The sequence below is a fragment of the Remersonia thermophila genome, chromosome 5 (assembly GCF_042764415.1).
Source record: "Remersonia thermophila strain ATCC 22073 chromosome 5, whole genome shotgun sequence".
In the NCBI taxonomy this organism is placed as follows: Eukaryota; Fungi; Ascomycota; class Sordariomycetes; order Sordariales; family Chaetomiaceae; genus Remersonia; species Remersonia thermophila.
Window position 1 is genome coordinate 3,251,041 of NC_092221.1, and position 19,764 is coordinate 3,270,804.

At 58.8% G+C, this 19,764-nt stretch overlaps 6 protein-coding genes across 6 annotated transcripts; 1 reads left to right on the plus strand and 5 right to left on the minus strand.

Moving 5' to 3' along the window:
• Window positions 1-963: 963 nt before the first annotated feature.
• Window positions 964-2,938, minus strand: VTJ83DRAFT_6127 (uncharacterized protein; the record flags this gene model as incomplete). The annotated part of the gene is made up of 4 exons (XM_071012804.1): window positions 964-1,166; window positions 1,246-2,409; window positions 2,468-2,794; window positions 2,866-2,938. 4 exons carry the CDS (start codon window positions 2,936-2,938, stop codon window positions 964-966), a joined length of 1,767 nt encoding a protein of 588 aa, XP_070865502.1.
• A 3,452-nt stretch (window positions 2,939-6,390) lies between these two features.
• Window positions 6,391-7,181, minus strand: VTJ83DRAFT_6128 (uncharacterized protein; the record flags this gene model as incomplete). The annotated part of the gene is made up of 2 exons (XM_071012805.1): window positions 6,391-6,798; window positions 6,882-7,181. 2 exons carry the CDS (start codon window positions 7,179-7,181, stop codon window positions 6,391-6,393), a joined length of 708 nt encoding a protein of 235 aa, XP_070865503.1.
• Window positions 7,182-9,456: 2,275 nt separating this feature from the next.
• VTJ83DRAFT_6129 (uncharacterized protein) lies at window positions 9,457-11,657 on the minus strand (the record flags this gene model as incomplete). The annotated part of the gene is made up of 4 exons (XM_071012806.1): window positions 9,457-10,824; window positions 10,888-10,921; window positions 10,979-11,018; window positions 11,144-11,657. The coding sequence occupies 4 exons, from the start codon at window positions 11,655-11,657 to the stop codon at window positions 9,457-9,459; spliced, it is 1,956 nt and encodes a 651-aa protein (XP_070865504.1).
• A 663-nt stretch (window positions 11,658-12,320) lies between these two features.
• Window positions 12,321-13,102, minus strand: VTJ83DRAFT_6130 (uncharacterized protein; the record flags this gene model as incomplete). The annotated part of the gene is made up of 2 exons (XM_071012808.1): window positions 12,321-12,586; window positions 12,655-13,102. The coding sequence occupies 2 exons, from the start codon at window positions 13,100-13,102 to the stop codon at window positions 12,321-12,323; spliced, it is 714 nt and encodes a 237-aa protein (XP_070865505.1).
• A 4,856-nt stretch (window positions 13,103-17,958) lies between these two features.
• Window positions 17,959-18,399, plus strand: VTJ83DRAFT_6131 (uncharacterized protein; the record flags this gene model as incomplete). Its single annotated transcript, XM_071012809.1, has 2 exons — window positions 17,959-18,285; window positions 18,346-18,399. The coding sequence occupies 2 exons, from the start codon at window positions 17,959-17,961 to the stop codon at window positions 18,397-18,399; spliced, it is 381 nt and encodes a 126-aa protein (XP_070865506.1).
• A 405-nt stretch (window positions 18,400-18,804) lies between these two features.
• On the minus strand, window positions 18,805-19,657 carry VTJ83DRAFT_6132 (uncharacterized protein; the record flags this gene model as incomplete). The annotated part of the gene is made up of 2 exons (XM_071012810.1): window positions 18,805-18,928; window positions 19,002-19,657. 2 exons carry the CDS (start codon window positions 19,655-19,657, stop codon window positions 18,805-18,807), a joined length of 780 nt encoding a protein of 259 aa, XP_070865507.1.
• Between the last annotated feature and the right edge of the window lie 107 nt (window positions 19,658-19,764).

A 19,764-nucleotide genomic window follows, 5' to 3' on the forward strand; every position in this document is an offset into this window, starting at 1 on the left:
CGGACCGTATCACGTCATATTTTACATACATATCCCTAACCCTTGCAATCGCACTTGCGCTTGAAGACATCGACCGACCAACACAACAGCGAGATCGCTGAAATCTACCATTTTGCAACCAATCTTTTACCCGCACAACTCAGCGAAATCTATTAAATCACGCATCTCCATAGATAAACAGCTGCTGTGCAGGGTAACCAAGGCCAGGGCTACCAGGGTGGGGACGCGTGCCAGGGGTGTAACTACGCAGTAAGCTAGGTGCGGGCGAGGGGGTGATTGTTGACATGGGAGGCGATGCCTGAGGGGCTTTGCGGGTTAAGGTTCTGTACAGACCACATCGCCAGGTTCGCTGCAAATTGCAGTCTCTCAATCTTGTTGCGTTTGTAAGCGATTCAGCGTCTGCAAGATTGATCGACTTTGATTGATTTTGATTGTGATGCTTGTGAAGCTGATGGATTGATGGCTGCGAGTACAAGTGCGATCGCAAGGGTTAGGGATATGTATGTAAAACGTGACGTGATACGGTCTGGGAAGTGATTTGTATTAGTAGTACGGGCCGAAAAGTGTGTCTCGGAAATTATCGGAAGAGAGCATTTCCATCCATGCCGCTTTGACATTAGTGTAGAAATGGGCTTACGGATGCTCCTTGACGATGGTGTGCAGAGGTCGATGGGCGTTGTTCTGTTCGCAACACAGTCAATTCCATTTTGGAAGTCTCACACTCCTTGCTTCACCGGTGACGATGATTCGGGCGGCAGACAAGCATGCTGGGCAGCGTTCAGAAGGGCAGTCAGGCCGAGCACATGTAGCGTATTGCAGTATTATAGACTTGCTGCTGCGAAGAAAAGGAAACCGAACTTTTTATTAAACCAATATTTTCACCAAAAGCCAACGGGGTATTCGGCTTCAAAACATCAAAACAAACCCCGACCCAGAACCCAACCCAAGCCTGCAAGTTCGCCTCTAAACCGAGTACCCCCAGCGCGGGGCGTTAATGATGATGCCCATCAGACCTCCCGAGATGATGCCGGCGACCGGCAGGGTGATGAACCAGCCAAAGTAGATCCAGGCGACCATGCGCCAGTTGACGGTGCGCCAGGTGCCGGAGCAGAGGCCGACGCCGACGGTGGCACCCAGTTTGCACTGGGTCGTGGAAATGGGGAGCTCTGTGGGGGACATGTCAGATCCAACGCTTTCAAACACACAGACATGACGAGGGAAAACAGAGAGTGAGGTCAAACGTACTCAACCGGGTCGCCAGGATGACGGTGATGGCCGAGCCAAGCTCCATGGAGAAGCCGCGCGAGGGGGATTGCAGAGTGAGGCGGTTGCCGAGGTTGCGCATGACGTTGTAGCCGTAGGTCCAGACACCGATGACGAGCATGCCGGCGCAAAAGACGAGAGTCCAGGTGGGGACGTGAGACTTTTCTGGGACGATGCCCTCGTTCCAGATTTGGAAGACGGTGGCAAACGGACCGACGGCGTTGGCAATGTCGTTGGCACCATGCGTAAAAGAGGCGGTGGCAGCCGTCATGACCTGCAGGAAGCTGTAGGCGTATTCGGCGCGGTTGTCGTAGTGGGTGGCGTGGGCGTGCATCTCCTCGATGTTGCCGGAAAGCTTGCTGTCGGAGTTGTGGGCGTTGATGTCCTGGTCGACGCCGCGCAGAAGAGCCCACTTGAAGTACCAGAAGAGCACCTGACTTTCGTACCATTTGCCGTCGGGCTTGGGGCCGACGAGGCTTTTGCGGGGCGGGCCGGTAACGTTGGCGAGCGGGCTGGTGGTGCCGGCGGAGTTGTCCTCGGCCGAGTCGACCGAGGCGGAGGCTTCCGCTTTGGTGATCTTGTCGGGCTCCGAGCCGGAGCTGGTCGCGGCGGTGGCCTCAACGTCGTTGCGCTCGGCGGCCCGGCGGGCCTCGAGCTCCTCCTTCGTCAAGCGGCCCTCGTAGTAGTCCTTGATCACAGGAGCGATGCCCTCGGGCGGCGGGGGCGCGTCGGGGCGGCGCAAGAGAAGCAGGCCGAGCGGGATATGCCACCAGCGGAGCTGCCAGTCGCCCTTGATCACGACACGATACATCCAGGGCACAAGCGTGATGGAGACGAGGAGGCCGAAGCCGACACCAACGCCGACGATGGTGCCAGCGATCTCGGCATCGGTCAAGGTGATCTTATAGCCACCGCCCTTCCAAAGCAGAAGCATGCAGATCAGCGTGGCGGTAAGGGCAAAGTAGAAGGGGATGACGCGGAGAGCCCACAGGGCCGGGTTGCTGCGAATCATGACGGTGTACTTGGTGATGAGGAAGATGATGGCGCCGAAGGCGCCGGCCAGGCCGGGCGCGATGATCCAGGCGAGGAAGACCTGCGTGACGCCGGAGTTGAGGGCACCACCCTCCTTGCTAATCCATTGAACGCCTAAAGAGCGTCAGCGGTGACATCTCGGTGCGAGAAGGCGGCGAACTCATGGACATACCGTCGGCGCCGACCGCAGCAACACCCATGCCGATGACACCGCCCATGATGGAGTGGGTGGTGGAGACGGGCATGCCCAGGCGGGTGGCCAAGGTGAGGCAGAGGGCCGAGGCAGTTACGGCGCACACCATGCCGAGCATGAGCATGGCGGGATTCTCATTGAAGAGGGTCGTGTCGACGATCTTTGTGCGGATGGTGTCGGCGACACGGGCGCCGACGCCGACAGCGCCCGCAAACTCCATGACGGAGCCGAGGACCATGGCCTGGAGGTAGGTGATGGATTGCGCGGCAACCGAGGTCGCCCACGAGTTGGCCACATCGTTGGCACCTGAAGGAAAGCCGTTAGTCACGTCGATGCCGTCGCCCCTGGCAAAGGCTGCTCTGTCAAGGAGCACGCACCAATGTTCCAGGCATCCAGCCCGGCAAAGATGGTGCCGATGGCTAAGAGGTAGTCGAACTGGTGGAGAGGCATGTTGAGGGATGCCGTGCCGTGTCTGACAGGAACCGTGCAAGCGACACAACAAGTCGACCTGGGTTGAAGATTGGCTTGGTGAGACCAACTGCCTGGGACGAGGACCGAGGACTGGGTGGGAGTCGGTCGACGTATTTAATCCCAGAGGACAGCTGAACCGGGATTCAGAGACCCGTGGCACCATGGCGGAGGGTGCGCGGGTTGCACGGGTATTCGCCCCCCCCGCCCATCCTGCATGGATCATGGCCATGGGGGGGGGAGCCTCCCAGCGGGCTTGGGGATGGGAGCAGTGGAGAGGCGAAAGAAGAGGCTGCGGGTTTTCAGCGAGCCTTGGCAGGGCGGGCCGCTCCACAATCTCGTCGTTCGGGCCTCTCACATCGCTCCGACATGCCAACGTGCTCCCAACGGCTGGGTCTGAGCTTACACCCGGCGACAAAAACCATACACAGTAGACCCGGAGCCCCCCGCGTACCCCGCGGCCCCTCCCCCCCCCGGCGCAGGTTGAGCAGCAGCCCCGAGGTACCAGGCAGTAGGTAGGTAACTATTATCAACAAGCTGCGCAGAAAGCTCCATGGATGCGGGTGCCCCACCCGCGCAGGGCAACGTTGCTCTTTCGGTGTTCGTGGGAGAGAGGCGGCTAGCCTGCCTGTTCCAGGCATGTTTGGCACGTCGGATAGCGATTCACTACACATGACGAGTTGCAGGCCGCCTGCTCTGCTCCCCCCTTTCTCCTCCATCTCCGTGCCGTTCACGACTTGGATGCAGCGCTGAAGGACCCCTTGCGCAGGAGAGTTGCATCCGTCCCTGAGGACGATATCGGCCATCAAGAGAGGGAACTCGATGGGAAAAAGCAAGACAGCCGCCAAGTTGCTGCTCATGCCGCGTGGCCATGCTACCCACCGTCGCCATCGCCATCGCCGCTGGGGGCTTTTTTGGGTGGTTCATCAAATCCCTGCAACAACGGATGAAGTTTAACCTTTTGCGGTGCCAAGTCGGATGGCGGTCTTGGCTACAGCCTCCCGGCTCGACGACAGCCAATGAAAACGCCGGATTCCCCAACGTGGCCGTCATCGATCGCTGGGAATCGAGAGCCGCTCTGTGGAGCTACGACGCAGCCAAAGCCAGAGGGGGGGGGAAGCCGTGCACCATGCTGCATCTCCCCGCTCCCCGCTTCACTCCGACTCTGGTGTATGTATAGTACGCAGTATGTACATAGTACTACTACGTGTGCATGTGCATGCGAGAGCGTAGCGTCAAGGACACGGAACTTTCAAGAAACCCACTTCATTGCAGAGCCGTTCGCTTCCGTTCTTGCACATTGCCCTGGGCACGCGACACCTACCTGGAGGGAGCGACGTACCGAGCGAGGGTTCGCTGACGACTTGGTTCGCGAGCTTCTCGCGACGGCCGGCCAGAGCGCGTGCTCGCCCTGCTCGGTTTCAGCCAGCGCATCTCTTTTTGTCTCAAGGAGAACCAACCATCCACCGCTGTACTAGTACACGGTCGAGCCCGCCGCCGGCCGCGGGTCCAATCACGCTGTCCATCGACACCATGACATGCAGGACTCCTGTAGTATCGTTCTCCAGATTGCTCTCCCCCCACGACCAGCTCGCCTGGCACCTGGTCCCTCGTCATCTGATTCCGTCCACTTCAGGCGCAATCCCAACCGATCCGACCCATGACCTTTCATGCAACTCGACCCAACCGCCCGGAACGGGAATCAATGAGCTTCAGGGAAGACTGCACGACGATCCTTCAGCTTCGTGAGCCCACGAGCCCGTAAGCCGACCCTGGCTTGGCGCCGTGGGATGACAGGCAAGATCCAAGCAACATCCCACGCTAGGCCTTCTATTTTCACCATCAGACATCCTCGTTGCTTTCCTATCTGGTCATTTCCCATGTCAGATATTTGATACTCTGGCCCTGACGGGGCCAGCCGCATCACAATGCCCATCACCTCTCAACCCCACCACATCAAAGCCTGCGCAAGCCAAAGTACCAATGAAACGCGCCGTTGCGACCACATGTCGTCCAGGTCAAGCAAAGATCCCCGCCCGCGGCTGGACCTTTTTCTGCCTCGTTGGGGGGGAGGGGGAGCTAGCAGTTCTTCACATGTCGTCCAAAAGCAGTCGGCAAGGCCCAAACCGTTGCCGTTGTGCTTGATCATGGAAGGAGGAGGAAGCGAAGCACGTGGCCTCGTGTTCCCAGGGTCATTTCGACACCCTGCCCAGGTAGTCTCGGGGGGACTTTGAGGACTTCGGCTTCTTCATTCGTTACACCGTATCAATCAAAGCATCCCCGAAAACCTATCTTGGGTTGCCAGGTGGACTGAAGATCGACCATTGTTACACTGGAACCTGCATGTTTCTCGGCTCGCAACACCATTCGCCTCTTGCCATGACCCAGTCCTTGTTCCATCCGTGGCCCTGGGATTGCCGTCGCCGTCTGTCGGGGACGAGGTGGCAAAGAATAGATTAATGGCCAAGCACTTGAGGTCCAGTTTGGTATCCATACACGTGCTGGATTGCCACGCTTTGATAGAACGTACAAGCTCTCGGGCTGGTGCGGCCCGGCTCGTAGTTCCTTTTACGGTTGGGTGAAATGGCCGGCAGTCGGGCATTATGCCCCTGTGCAGATGGGGCCAAGCCTATATAGGCTCCGGATAATGCCGAAGTCGGGTGGGCGAAAAGAGGCCAATCCCACAACGCTCCGGCGACTTGGTTGACTGCTCAGCTACCACACTCACGCCAAGGTGCCTAAGGTACTGTGTGGTAAAGGTCGTTTATGTTTTTTTTTTTTTTCTTTTTTCTTTTTTTCGGGGCTTGGCCCTTGGAGGATAATCAGAGCGAATGCCTCGACACCGCCGTCATGTTTCAGGCGAGTCAGGGACGTTTCGTCCACGCCGACACGTACACGTTCCACGGTCACGTACACAGTACGCAGCATGTGTCACCCGAGGGAACGCTGGCCTCTCAATGAAACTTCCCAGAAGCCCCTTTCGTGTCATGGGTTCTGGCTCACAAGCAACCCGTCTCGCTCCAGGGGTACCGAGGTCACCGGACTTGGCTCGTTTTAACATCGGATCATGTCTGCATTCCCATGACAGGAACCAACACTCTCTAGGATCACCCAACATCCGCATCGGGTGCTTGAACGCGACATGAATGGTCATCATGCGAGGATGGAAGGTAGTTCGGTCATTGAATTGGTCCATCTTTAGGAACAGATCTTTGCCGTCGCCGAGGAAGACGGCAACCCCCTCCCACAAGCCTGCCAGTTCAACCCCCCTGTGCCACGTCGCCGCCCTCGTAGATCTGGACTCAGGGACCGGTGGTTGTATCGAGTCTCTCCCAAGGGTCATAAACAGGCAGCTCATGACGGTCTCTCTCTCTCTCTCTCTCAAACCACCGGCGCCTCCCCTGCCTCCTCTACGCCCCCCCACCCAACGCCTCTTAGTTAGGCCAGATCTGCGGGCCCGGAAGGGGCACCACGGTCGGCTTCCTCGGATCCCAGCTATCGTACTGGATCGCGGGATCGTTGATGTTGTAGCCGCCAGGGAAGCGGATGGTGGGGCCGGGGGCGCGGCCGGTGTAGTTGCTCGCGATCCGGAGATGAGCGCACTGCACGTACCACTCCTTCTGGCGGTAGGGCGGGTGCGTGCTCATCTGCTCGATGCGCATCAGGTACTCGCCGGCGGGGATCTGGGCGGGCAGCCGGAACTGGAAGTTCTTTTGGCCGAAGCCGAGCCAGGACTCGTCGCGGCCGTCGAAGGGGTAGCGGTGGCCGAGCTGGTAGACCTTGAACCAGTCGCCGGAGCCGTCGTAGTCGCGGACGTCACCCGGGGCGCGGGAGAGGTAGATCTGAAGGGGGTGGGAGGGGAGGGGAGCCGTTAGTTCAGGCGGTCCATAATAAGCAGAGGCTCGAGAGGGAGGGGTCTTCTTACCGTCACGGGGCCCGGGTGGTACAGGTCAAAGTCCAGGTGGAGGTTGAAGCCAACCACGTCCCTGCCGGCCGTGACCTGCGCCGTCTTGGGTTCGCGGCGGTGGCGCCAGGATCCCTCGTTGCAGCGGAAGTCGGGCGAGTAGATCCAGTCGTTGTTGTGCGGCATGAAGCCGAAGTCGTGCTCGCGGACATACTCAAAGGCACCCGTGCGGACGCCGTTGAGCATGAGGTGGGGGAAGAGGAAGTGAGCAGACGCCGAGGGCGCCAGAGCCAGCGCTCCAGCGAGGAGAGAGATGTGCATGGTGGAGGATGAGAGATGGAAGAGAAGTCACCGATGCTTGCTGGTTTCTGGCGAGGCGTGGCTTGAGGCTCTGTCTGGAGGCGAACGGGGAGGACATCACCGCCATCTTATACCCGTTGGCCTCTTGGAGGTAGGCCTTGCACGAGCGAAGATGGCGATATCATCTTTGCGCAGAGAAGCCATGCCGCCGACGCCACATGATGATCTCATCGCCTAGGGAGCGCCTCTCGCGTTGGCCACAGCAACTGCCGACGTTGTATTCAAACGAGGCATGCTGCCCTGGGTACGGACGGCGCATGCTCGGCCGTGTTTGCTGAGACGTTGTTTCGACCGCTTAGCCAGAACCATATCCATGATTCTTTGGATGCAGGGGCGGGTGTTGGTCAAGGCGGGAAGCTTATTGCAAGTGGATCAGCTCCATACCATTTGACCCGCGGATCCGGGGAACTCATCAATGAATCTGGGGCAGAACCCGGGACTGAGGACTCGAGCTGGAGGCGAGCCTCGTCCCGCAATGCCGCCATGGGGCGGACCAAACGCCATGAGTCCGGGACGAAAGAGGAAGGCCATGATTTCAGAACCACGCCCCCATCATTACCCTCGTGTGATTGCGGTCGAGGTGATGGATCGATGGATTTTGCATCACAACTGCCGCGGCAAACGAGAACTTGGGCCGGGATCGGGGTAGGGTTCACCCCTGGCTTGCGGACGCGATGAGCCCACGCTCCGCAGCGTAAAGCCTCACGGGGATAGCTGCCGTAGGTACCTTAGGTAAGGCACGTAGCTTGTTAGCACCCCTGCCCTTCGGTACCTACATAGTCGATGCCATTTCCCAGGGATACCTGCGTAGCACGTGGCTGGCAGTCATCCAGCCTTGGGATACCGCCAAGACGACAGTCGCTGCTGGTTCATGGATGTGGAAAAAAGAAGGGCGGGAGCAGACCCCCCGCGGCAGCCAACTGAAGATACCATGTTTCCTCCCTGGGCATCATTTGCTCGCCCGGAATCTGTGAGCCGGTGTTCTGAACTCCATCTTCGATCTCTTGCAACCACACAACCGCACGCTCTGGATCATGAATGAGGCGGTATCCTACATTCGCTGGACGTGGAGGTCGTCGTCGTGGCATCTGGAAGTGAAGTTGCTTGATGGGACGAGAAGGATGGTGTTTCAGACTCGGAGCCTTGTTGTTACTTGGTCCTCCAACCTCATTGTTCCTGTAGTTACAACCTTGGGGGCTCTAAGGATGGACGCCAATTGCTGAGCTCCCGGCGCGTCGTCTTTGCCGAGCGCCTACCGTTGTCGACCGTCTGTCCTGTACCACGGCGGCAGGGAACCCGCGGACGAGGTGGCGAAGCGGTCATCCCGTGCCACCTAATCGGTCCATACTATACATTACTGGGTACCTACCCATGTTAATACCCCAGGACAGCCAACGCGAGGTCAACCCCGGAGCCCCGGACCCAACACGCTGCCTCCCGCGCACCAAATGGTAGCCCTCAGATGTCGGCATTTGGCTAGCGGCCCGCAAGCGATGCTGTAACCCCCAGCTTGGGACGGCGCCCTAGCGGCCGTTGGACGACGATAAGCGAGCCAACCAGTGCCGCCGATCAGGAAGAGGATTGTCCCAACAAGGCAATCGGAGGTCTCTGCGGATGCCTCCGTACCCCATCCACCTGTCTACCACTTCCCGAGATCAATTGCCGAAGGCGATGAAGGGGAGAGTTCTTGCGCGGTGAGGCTGCATTTACCTGTTTTGAGTGAACGGCCGTCTACTGTGCCTCTGCCAGCCGTCGCGAGCGCGGAGCATGTCCACCGAGCCATGGTCCTCCCGCAGGCCATCATGCTGAAAGTCGGAGTGAACCAAAGAACTAGCTAACGTTTCTCAGGTAACGTTCGTTAGCTACTACTAGTTGGGACACTCTGCCAATGTCAGGTTGGGCCCAAGACGGATCCCTTCATACCCTATTCGGTAACGCTTGCGACGGTTGCTTCAGCTACTGCGTACATTCATACTACGTAGGGTACCTGGTAAAAAGCGTGCTCTGCGAACGCTTCGGGGAACCCTGATCATAGAAGAACACTTAATGAAGCCAACCTGGGAGCAATTAATTACCACAGCAGATCTCTTGGTACAGCTGCCCGTGCGACATGATACTTTAATTTCATACGATCCCCACCCTTCCGACTTCGCACTAACACGATACCTAATTACCCTATGTTCCATCAACTCCCTCCCCCCACCCCCCCCCCCCCCACGCCCGGTGCTCTCACCACTTACACGGAATGCGCATGCATGCGATGCACCGGCGCCAGGCTCTTGACGATCCGATATCGAAACGCCCACAGCACCACCACCAGGATGATGCAAAACGAAACCGACCCGCAAACCTTCCAAAAGTACTCCTGCGTCAGGTCCGTGTCCACCACGCCGCGGAGGTTCATGCCGAAATAGGACGTGAAGAAGGACAGCGGCAGGAACACGATGGTGACGGCTGTGAAGACAAAGATGGCCTTGTTTTGGTTGTCCGCCATGATGGCCAGCTCGTTCTGCTCGATCGAGCGTAGCTGGAAAAGCGAGTTGAGCGACTCGCGCAGGTCGGCGCCCAGCTGCTCGCACTGTTCCATGGACTCCTTCATCTGGTGCTCGACGAACGAGATGCGGTCCAGCGGCGCCTCGCCCTGGGGGTTGTCGGGCGGGTTCTGCCCCCCGCCCGCCTCGGCGGACTGCAGGGCGGGGATGCGCTCGCAGTCGGTCCGCAGGCGCCGGAAGAAGTCGAGCTTCTTGGCAAAGATCTCGCGCAGCACGTTGAGCTCGTCGAGGCAGACGAGGTACGCGCGCACCAGCGCGATGGTCTCGTTGCGCTGCCACCTGTCGTAGCGCCGCTCCTTGAGCTCGTGCACGATGGAGTCGTACGCGTCCATCAGCGAGGGCACGCTGTAGCCCTGGCGGATGTTGTGCGGGGTGGCGGCCACCTCGGTGATGAGGTAGACGAGGAACCACTCGGTGGTTTTGCGGAACCACGAGTCGGTGCCCGTGTCGGCGAACTCGCGAAAGATCTGCGCCATGGCAGAGGCAAAGTTCTCTTCGGCGAGGTCCTTCTGGCCGAGCTCCAGGTAGTAGGGGAGGTTGATGTTGAGGTAATCCACCCCCGCGGCCGGGGACATGGTGAGGAGAAACCCGTCGGCGCGGTGGAACGTGCGGAAGGGGTTGCGGGCGATGTGAGCCTCTTTGAAGAAGCCGTGCCGCGAGAGAGCCTGGGTGACCTTTTCGAGCTTGGTGCCGCGCAGGCCTTCCGAGGGGCCGTTCATGTTGAGGTGGCTGCCCTCGGAGATTTGCCAGGGGAGGTCGGCTTTGGCGAGGTCCCAGAAGCCGAGGGGCTGGCCGACGTACGCGGCGCGCCATCGGAGGTCTTTTACGAGCCGCTCGTCATTCATGCCGGCAAAGACGCCGCGGTCGAGGATCTCGTTGAGCTCTTGGTTGTCCTTGAGCATGCGCAGCAGATCGCGCGAGTCCTGCACCGAGGTGGTGCTGCGCAGGTCAAATGCTTCGCACTCCAGATAGGGCCAGCCGGCACGGCCGCCGTGGGTAAATGGCGGACCCATTTCCTTGGAGCCCGTGTGGAAGAAGAGGGCCTCGAGAGACTGGGCACGTCAGCAAGCGTGAACCATGCGCTCCATCGAGGCAAGAGGGGCGTGCTATAATACCGAGTGAAGCAATCCACCTCCTAGAGGAGCATGTCTGCATCATGGGTCAGTCAATGCCAGACCCCAAGTTACGATGTATGGGCATCCTTACATCCACCGAACCGTCGACCACTCTGGCTTGGTTTGAAAGTCTACACACACAAGCACACACGCACACACACGCAAACACACGCGTCAGCTTACCATCACACGGCTGAATCGCCCCCTCTTCTTTTTTCCCCCCTTCTCATCCCTGGACACGATAATATGCACTTACACTGCTCAACATCGCCCAACCTCACTTCCGTCCTCTCCGCCCTACCCGGGCCAAAGTCGCACACCGTGACCACGATGTCCGACCTGGGCGGGAAGAAGTGATCTACAGCCCTCAACAGCCTGTCCTGCTCGGGCATGCGCATCTTGACGTCCCGCATGAAGACGCGGCGCACCGCCTTGGCAAAGACATGCGCATTCCGCGAGCGATACCACCTGCGCAGCTCCTCGACCGTGTCGGACTGCTCCTGGCGGGCGGCACGCCGCGCCTGCAGCATGGCATGGGGAATGTCGGGCGGCGGATCGCGCTCGTAGTTCCATAGGATCTTGGTGGTGCTTTGCGGCCGGTTGGGCTTCTCTGAAAGGAGGAAGGTTTCGATCTTGGCTGGCGAATCGGCGTCCGCGGCCTTGTCCTTATCCTTGGGCTTTGGTTTGGACTTGGTAATGTCGAGCTTGGAAAGGGCTCGCTTGGCGGCCATGGTGACGGGCAGAGATTGCGATTTGGGGAGGGTGGCCATGAGTGCGAGCTTCAGCAGCCGACGTGGAGGTTGGGACAAGATACTTGAAAAGAAGATGGGCGATATTGATATGCACAACAAGAACCGCAACAACCACGAGATCTTGCCGCCAGCTCAGGTTCTCCCCTCCTTTCGATTTGACCAGGCTTCGATCGCAAAGGCGCCTCTCACAACGCCTTGTACGCAGTACATATCAAACATTGCTCAGGCATGCGGGGAAAGGCGAGTCTAATGGAATCAAGCTAGTGGCAGCCCTGCGCCAGGCGAATCATGCCGTGACACGAGCCGCGGGCATGAAACTTTGGGGGCCAAGTGGCGCATCGGAAGGATTCGAGAGGCACGTACTCGGCGCTGGGATGATGTTGGCATTGGATGGGACGCAAGATCCCAGCCAGCGGGCTGCGCTGCGGTGGCTGTGCGGCACAGCGACTGCGCATCTGGCCAAGCTGGATGGGGGAGCAAAGCCTTGGGGGCTGACGACCTGGTGACCAGGGCACGCCAGCTCGAACCGGCCCTGCTTGCCCGGCCTCGACGCTGGAAAAGCAATCTAGACGTTAATCCCCTCTGATTGTTCTCCTCCTGAGCTCTTGTCATACGTTCATACACGACCCGTCAAAGCAATCGTTAATAGGCGCTTGTGTACGTTCCAAAAGATGGCGTGCCTCATCTGTCTTTTCTCCCGCTCACGGTCGGATACCGTATCATCTCCGTCATGCGCTCCACACCCTCAAGGCCGTACTTCCCCAGGTCGAACTCAACCGTGTCCATGTCCTGGAAGCCGTAATGGCGGTACAGCCTCCGACCCTGCTCGGACGCCTGGAGATAGCAGTTCAAGCCTGTTTCCTTCTGCTTGTCCAGCCCCCATTGCACCAGCAGGCCGCCGGCGCCTTTCCTGCGATGCTCTTTTGCGGTGACCAATAAGGCGAGCACTTTGGTGGCGATTGGTGTCAGCGGTGGTAGGCGGCTAGACGAGGGGGAGTGGTGGGCTCCGACGTACACAAATGCGGATGCTTGCCCATCTTGCCGTTGCGGGTGCAGAAATACTCATGGGCGGCCTCCCGAAGAGCGCCGTACTGGTCGACCGACTTGTCCTCGTCGCTGAGGGGCTCCTTCAGCTTCTCCAGGCTCTCCTTGGAACGGCCGTTGGGATACAACTCCCACTTGGCGTAAGCCATGACCTCGCCCGGGTCAGCGAGATCGACCACCTTGAGGTGGCGCACGAACGAGTCGGGGTCGTCCAGATTCGCGTGCACAGCCGCCTCGGCCTCCTCGACGTAGCCTGGATACGGGGGCGGGCGGCCGATGACGAGGCTGCCGAGGGCATCGACGCGAATGGCGATGCATTGCGGCACATCGGCGTGCTCCACCGGTTTCACAGCGAGCATTCTGCAGTGCTGACTCCAAAAGAAGGGGAGCGCGAGGGCGCAAGTGCCTGACAGTCGCATGGCTGGGATGTCAGAAAGCAAACAAATAATAACCCTAAAAAGACTTTACGAAAAAAGAACAAAGTCAAATGATCTGGGACGTTGGGTGGTGCCTAGAGGGCGGGCTGGTGATGTGGCCCCTGGGAGATAAGCCCTTGGGGCGGCGATGGCGGCGATGGCGGCGATGGCGGCGATGGCGGCGTGGAGCGTGGTGTTGGCAGATGGCGCCAGGGGGTGAGCGACGAGAACCAGGCCGCAGGATGAGCGAGGATTGATGAGAGAGAGAGAGAAAAAAAAAAAAAAAAAAGAGACAAGACTCACCGACGGAGGCGTTTCAATACCTACCTACCTGCCTAGGTACCTTACCTGGGGCATCAGGCTCCAGGCCGTCCGAGTTGGACGGTTCAAGGGTTGTGAGGGAGGAAAATGCAGGGTTGTGATGGAGGGTTTTCCATGGTCGCATGGAGGCGCGACGCGGGGTTCTTCTGCATGCTGCCGACCCCTCATTCAATGCCCCTGGCCCCAGATACGCTTCGGCCATACAGCTTCACGGACGTAGGATTTTGGCACGAGTAATTATACCCTGGGATATTTAGAGAGGTATTTTTGCCTTGTGTACTTTCCATTCCTGCATTCTTCTCATCTTCAACGGGCCAGTTCATGTGCCTCGCACAAGGACCGAGACTTTGATTGTCCCGTCAAGTCCCCTTTGTTGTCACCTCTCAAGGTACCGGAATGTTGACCTAGCTTTTCAGTCCTTTCTCTTTCCATGGGTCGGATAGGAGGCCGAGGTGATAGCTCTATCAACGCGATGCTATTCGGCACCCTTCCCAGAATCCCCTTCAAGCCCTGAACCTGCCCTTGCCCTTTCCAAACCCACCCACGCGCCCCCTACCACCGGCGAACATCCCGAGCCCGCCAGGGAGTCTCGGCGGCGGCCTGACCGGCGCCCTGATGGGAGGCCTCGGAGGCGGCCGGACCGGAAGCCTGGGAGGCGGCCGGACCGGAAGCCTGGGAGGCGGCCTGACGGGCGGCCTAGGAGGCGGCCGGACCGGAGGCCTGAGAGGTGGCCTGCCAAACTGTCTCTTGGCGTGGTTGTTGGTGACAGCCTCGTCGTCGAGGACCAGGTCTTCGTCGGTTGGGTCGACGCTAACGATGGTCTCTTCGTCTGTTGCGGCCGGCGCATCCTCGTCGGGGACCGCGGCCTCAGGAGTCGGCGCCAGCGTCGACGGTGCGATGTCGCTTGAGGGGACAACCGAGGTGACGCGAGTGACTGCAGCGGCTGTGACACACGTTAGTGTTCAAGCATTGTGTTACAGGACAAGTCATGTTGAAGAAAGACATACTTGCTCCTCCGCAGTCGTTCGCGTTCACAGGCAGGCATGCCACAGGCCCCACAAGGAGGAATGGCGCGAGAGCGGCCACAAGAGAGCCGGTGAGCTGCATGTTGTCGAAGGATTATGTTTGATGACTTCGGAACCAGCCGATAGGGGTATTAATCACGCAACAATGGTTCCGCGGGACGGGCAAGGCGGAATAGTCGAGCGGAGAAGACGGATGCTCAGGACCAGCTGAGGAAGAAATGAAAATGGTTGATGTCTGTGAAGAGCCTGGAAAACAGACAGAAAGAACTAGCCGAAAACGAGGGTGCGTCCAGCTACGTATATTATCCTTCAGCACCATCGTGTTGCGGAAGGCTTCCTTTGAATAGTGTTGACTCAGATCTTGTTCTCTGACAAACCCAAAACCTTCAGTTTGGCATCAGGTTTCCCGTCTCCCATGGCTCATTGCATCACCCTTGGTTTTGGTGGCAAGAGGACCCAGTCAGACTGATACAGCACGCCGTTTCATCCCACGAACTCCGATGTCTGTTTTTTTTTTTTTTTTTTTTTTTCTTGCTGTTGTTGTAGAATGTCAACCCAGGTGCCCCCTTTCACGACGTCTTAAAGAAAGTCCCTACAACGCGTCTCGTCCTAGGATAGCCCCTGAAGCTATGACGTCCAGACGGGGATCAACGGAGCGGATCGTCAGCGGCCGTGCTGGTGAAACCACGTCAACCAGGGATCTACCATCTTTCGGCATGCGAGGTTGTCGCGTTCATTAGTGCTTAGTCCAAAGTCTTCAGTTGAAGATGTCCTGTCATTTGAAACCAGCAATGGATGCGCCTATCCACCCTTTGGGGGGGGGGGGGCAGCGCATCCAGGGGGAATGAATAACCATCAATGAGCCCCGCGTTCTCTGGACTCGGGGACGGTTGGGCCGTCAACACAGGACTCGGAAGCATCCACAGTCATCGCCGAGGCGGTTTACGGAAAGCCAACCCGGCCCTTTGTGACGGCTGGCGATTGAGTCATGACTCAGGATTGCAGCAGCATATCAAAGAGTTTCAACTCCTTCATACTATGTAATAGTATGATCCCGTCTCCTATCGTAGACACAGCTGGTAATAGCGTGGAGAAAAGTGATTGAAAACAGCTGTCGCTCCTGTCACGCAAGGCACGGCTTTGTGGCCCAGAGGCCTCCCGCTCCTTGGACATGGACCTTGGATCGCTGACCACCAACTCTTTTCTTGAATCGTGATTCATGATGCCAAAGAGTACCGTCCAGAGGCCTCCTCTTGATCCACCAAAGGGTGGCAAAATAGCACTTGGGAGGTTCAAGTCCCGATGACACAAGACGCAACGCGGAGAGGGTAGGTTATATCCTCAAAGAGCTCCGTGGGACATCCCTGAACTGATCGTGCCGGTGGATCAGGTCCTTCACGATCCTCATGAGGTCAACGGCCGCCTTTGCTGCTGAGTCCATGCTGTCTTGAAGAGCCAGCATATACTATACTCAGCGTCTTTGTTTGATTCAGTTCAGGTTTGCAGGGTCAGGGACTGGGCGTCCCTCTGAGCGAATCCCGTTCAAGATCGCCTCAGGAACCCCCGTTTCTTGCTCACCGATGGAAACAACGGCAGGTCGGGTACCTGACCTCAGCAATGCATTCCATGGGCTGGGTACAAGAAGATCGAGGGAGTCGGTCAGCGATCTCAATCATTTCGTGCAGCAGGCCCACTTAATTGAGACGGTGGGCCAATCCCTGAGTGGCACTTCGCGGCTCTTCTCCGTCTTGGACCTAGCTAGCTTTGACGCTGGACGTCACGGCCGACTCTCGTCTGGAACAGTCTCGGGGGCCCGATTCAGCTGTCCTACGGCGTGCGCGAGACGGTGTCTTGGGCTGAGTTCCTTGGGATGCCCCAAAAAATAGTATCGTCAGGGTTCGATATGCTGAAGCGTTCCGGATTTCAAGAGACACGCATCGGGCTTTGCAGTGAAACACGCTTGCATCAATATTGCCTTCAGCCAGCCTGAAGGTTTCGGGACTTCCAGCTCGGCTTGAAGAGCGCTTTCTCTTGGGCAGGCAGCCTGTTGTTCTCTCTGTGAAAAAGGCCCAACCAAAGCAGCCGTTTCCCGTGGCACATGATCAAGGGTTTCAGGCTCTTGGGATCGCGATGCTGGCGCATCCATCATGTTTGCATTTTCTTTCTCGTTTTCGCTCGTTTTCGCTGCGGTACGGCGTCGATCGCTCCTCTCCTGGCTACCGGGCCTGCCTGAGGAGCCTTGAATGCGCGAGCTGGAAACGCGATGCAGACAAACCTGCATGTTTCTCTCAGCGGACAGTGCAACGAAAACAAGACTCAGACCGATCTTCCCGCCGCTCTTGAGACCTTGACCTCTATAGGCCGTGTACGTTGTTTTACATTCGACAAGTCACTGTTTCGGCACCAAGTCGAGGGCTCGGGTTGTCTTCGGCGGCCGGCGCTGACCTGTCGGCTCTGCCCTGTCCCTTGCGTGATGTGATGGCATCGGTCGTGGGATAGATAGGACAGCCGAGGCTGAGCCTCGCAGAAAGGTCGCCACAAGAAAAAAAAGAAGTGGCTGAAACAGAAGTGGCGTTGGCGTTGGTTCCAACGAAGGGAGGGCATCTGCGCCGTGGTGACAGCTCTGGCCGCCGTCTCGGAAAGGTTTGCAGATGGGCTCGGCGTGCCCCGTGACGCAACGCGTTTCGCCGTGTTGGACGTCGACCGCGCAGATGGCGAACGCAAAGCGTAGATGCCCGGTGTGGAGCCGGGCTGTGTGAGGGGATGTGGAGGCAGGTTTGCTGCCCAGCGCCTCTTCAGTTCCGTGCGGGGAACGGGGCCCTCGAAGCGTCCCCTCTGGAATGAGGTACCCAACCCGCCGGTAGCCTGACCTCATGGCAGGCGGCTGGGATGGTCCGATGGCGGTTGGCACGAGGTTCAGGGGTCGGAAGCACCTAGGTTGAGCGGTAAGGAACCGTCGGCGTTCCCAAGAGGGTGAAAGATCGACGACGCATCAACCGTGGCTCGATGAAGACGCTCACGATTCCGAACTCTGGGGACATGCCGTGCTGCGTACGCAGTCGGAGCGCAGCGCTGAACTGATCTTGTCTTTGCCCTCATGGACCCGAGCGTACCGCCGGAGAGGGGCCGACGTTCAGGTCCGCGATGGAGAAGCGCCTCCACAGCAAGACGAATGTAGATCATGACCGACGAAAGAGCAGAGCCAGGCGGCTGGGGGGTCGGTATCCGGTCAGGATCCGAGGGGCAAGCAAGGGCGGCCCTCATCCGCTTCCGAAGGGAAACATGTCAAAAGTTCGTGATGGTTGAGACGACAAACGCCGCGAGGGAGGGACGAAGGCGAGAACCCAACGTCTATATAAACCACCTTCCTCTCCTCCCATCCCGACGTTTCCTCTCCGGCATCCAGCAGCGCAGCACAACCAAGCCATCCCAAGCACTCTCGCCTCCAACCCATCCACACAACAACCAAAAGCCAACTTTGAGCTCGGCTCTCCCAACATCACCGTCGCCAAAATGCAGTTCCGCAGCATCATCACGGTCCTGGCTCTCGCCATGACTGCCACCGCTCTCCCGGCTGCCGTCGAGAACCAGGTCGGCGCCGAGGTTGTGGCACGCACCGACGGCAGCAACAACCACAACAATAACCCCAGCAACAACTGCCAGAACCATCAGCAGTCTGCCTGCTGCAACCACGTGGTTTCCACGCTCTTCGAAATCCTCCCGCTCGATTTGGTGGGCAAACTCACGTGCAGCATCACCGGTCTCATCGGCGGCGTGGCTGGTACCTGCAACGGCGTCACGTACTGCTGCAACGCCCAGGGTGGAGGAGGCAGCGCCGTGGTAAGCATAGCAAATACCCCAGCAGGGCATCAGAGACGGAGTTAACCTTGGGACTTTTAGGGAGGCCTCATTACTCTCAACCTTCTCAACAACAACTGCATCAAACTCGCCTAACGCGGCCGTCAACGGTCGAACGTCTTGACCGGTGGGGGGGAAGGGAGGATCGGTTCAAGGGCGGCGAGCTGCAGTCTCGCGACTCACTATCACCCTCTCTATCTCTGGCTCTGGCTTTACGCATCAGATTCCCACACGCTCTGGAGGAAGGTTGACGAAGTGGTGATTTTGGGGTATAGTTTTTGGTTGTCCTATCCGACGAAATGGGGGGGGGGGGGGGGGGGGATGGGGAGATATGAGATTTTTGAGCATGCATTGTTTCCTTTCCTTGATGATTTATAAATCAACATTGTTGCCGGCTATACATATATGCTCCCCTGTGATTCAGAATACCTTGTGATTCTCCGGGCATTAAAAACAGACGTCCGAGAAAACAAGAAAAAAAAAAGAATCAAGCCCAACCCTTCATGTCCCGCCCTGGAGGGCCGCCTGAACCTCCATCAACCCTGGCTCCAGCTCACCAGCTTGGTCGGGGATGCGCTGGTCAACCAAGGGTTGTGAATCGCTGGCCGCAAGCCGGCCGTGATCCCTGGTGCCTCTGGTCAGAAGGCGGACGCTCGGCAGAGAGCCTCGGAGGAGACGGGCGGACGCAGCGAACTCACTCTTCCTCCTCCATTCCCTCCTCGGCCTCCCCTCCATCCCACATCTCCTCCCGTTCGGCACCCTGCTGCGCGCTGCCGCCGGCCTTTGGAGGAGGAGTGGGTCGTGGCGGTGGTGGTGGTGATGGTGGTGATGATGGTGACAGCGGTGGCACCTGTTGCTGCGCCTGCATCTGAGCCGGAGAAGACGCCGTGCCACCCTGCCCCGTCGCCCCAGGTGTCTCAGAAGCCGCCGTCGCCGCCGCCGCCGCCGTCGCCGCAGCAGCAGCGGCGGCGGCAGCAGCGGCAGCAACGGCTTTCTTGGGACGTCCGGTCCTCACGCCGACCGTCGTCGTCCCCTTCTTCAGCGCATACTTGACCTGGTGGAAGGTGTAGCCCGTGTGGCGGGCGATCTGCGTGGGGCCCCATCTGGCGTCCTTGTAAAGCACCTGGATGCGGATAAGATCTTCTTGCTTCAGCTGGGGGCGGCCAACGCGGCCGGGGGGGCGGCCGGGAAGGGCAGGGCGGCTTGCGGAGGAGGCGGGCTGGGGGTGGCTGGGGGTGTCGGTGGCTTGGTCGATCGTTGCGGCCGCCGTGGCTGGCTGGGGAAGCAGACCCTCGGGAAGCGGACCCGGAGGTAGACGGCCAGTGGCCATGGCCGGAGGAGGCTCTGGATTCATGATGGGGGACGACGAGACGGAGGCGGCTCCCCGGGTGAATGATGAAATGGTAAGAGCAAAAGGAGGAGGATGAGAGCGAGAGCGAGAGTGAGTGGGTCGGAGCGAGT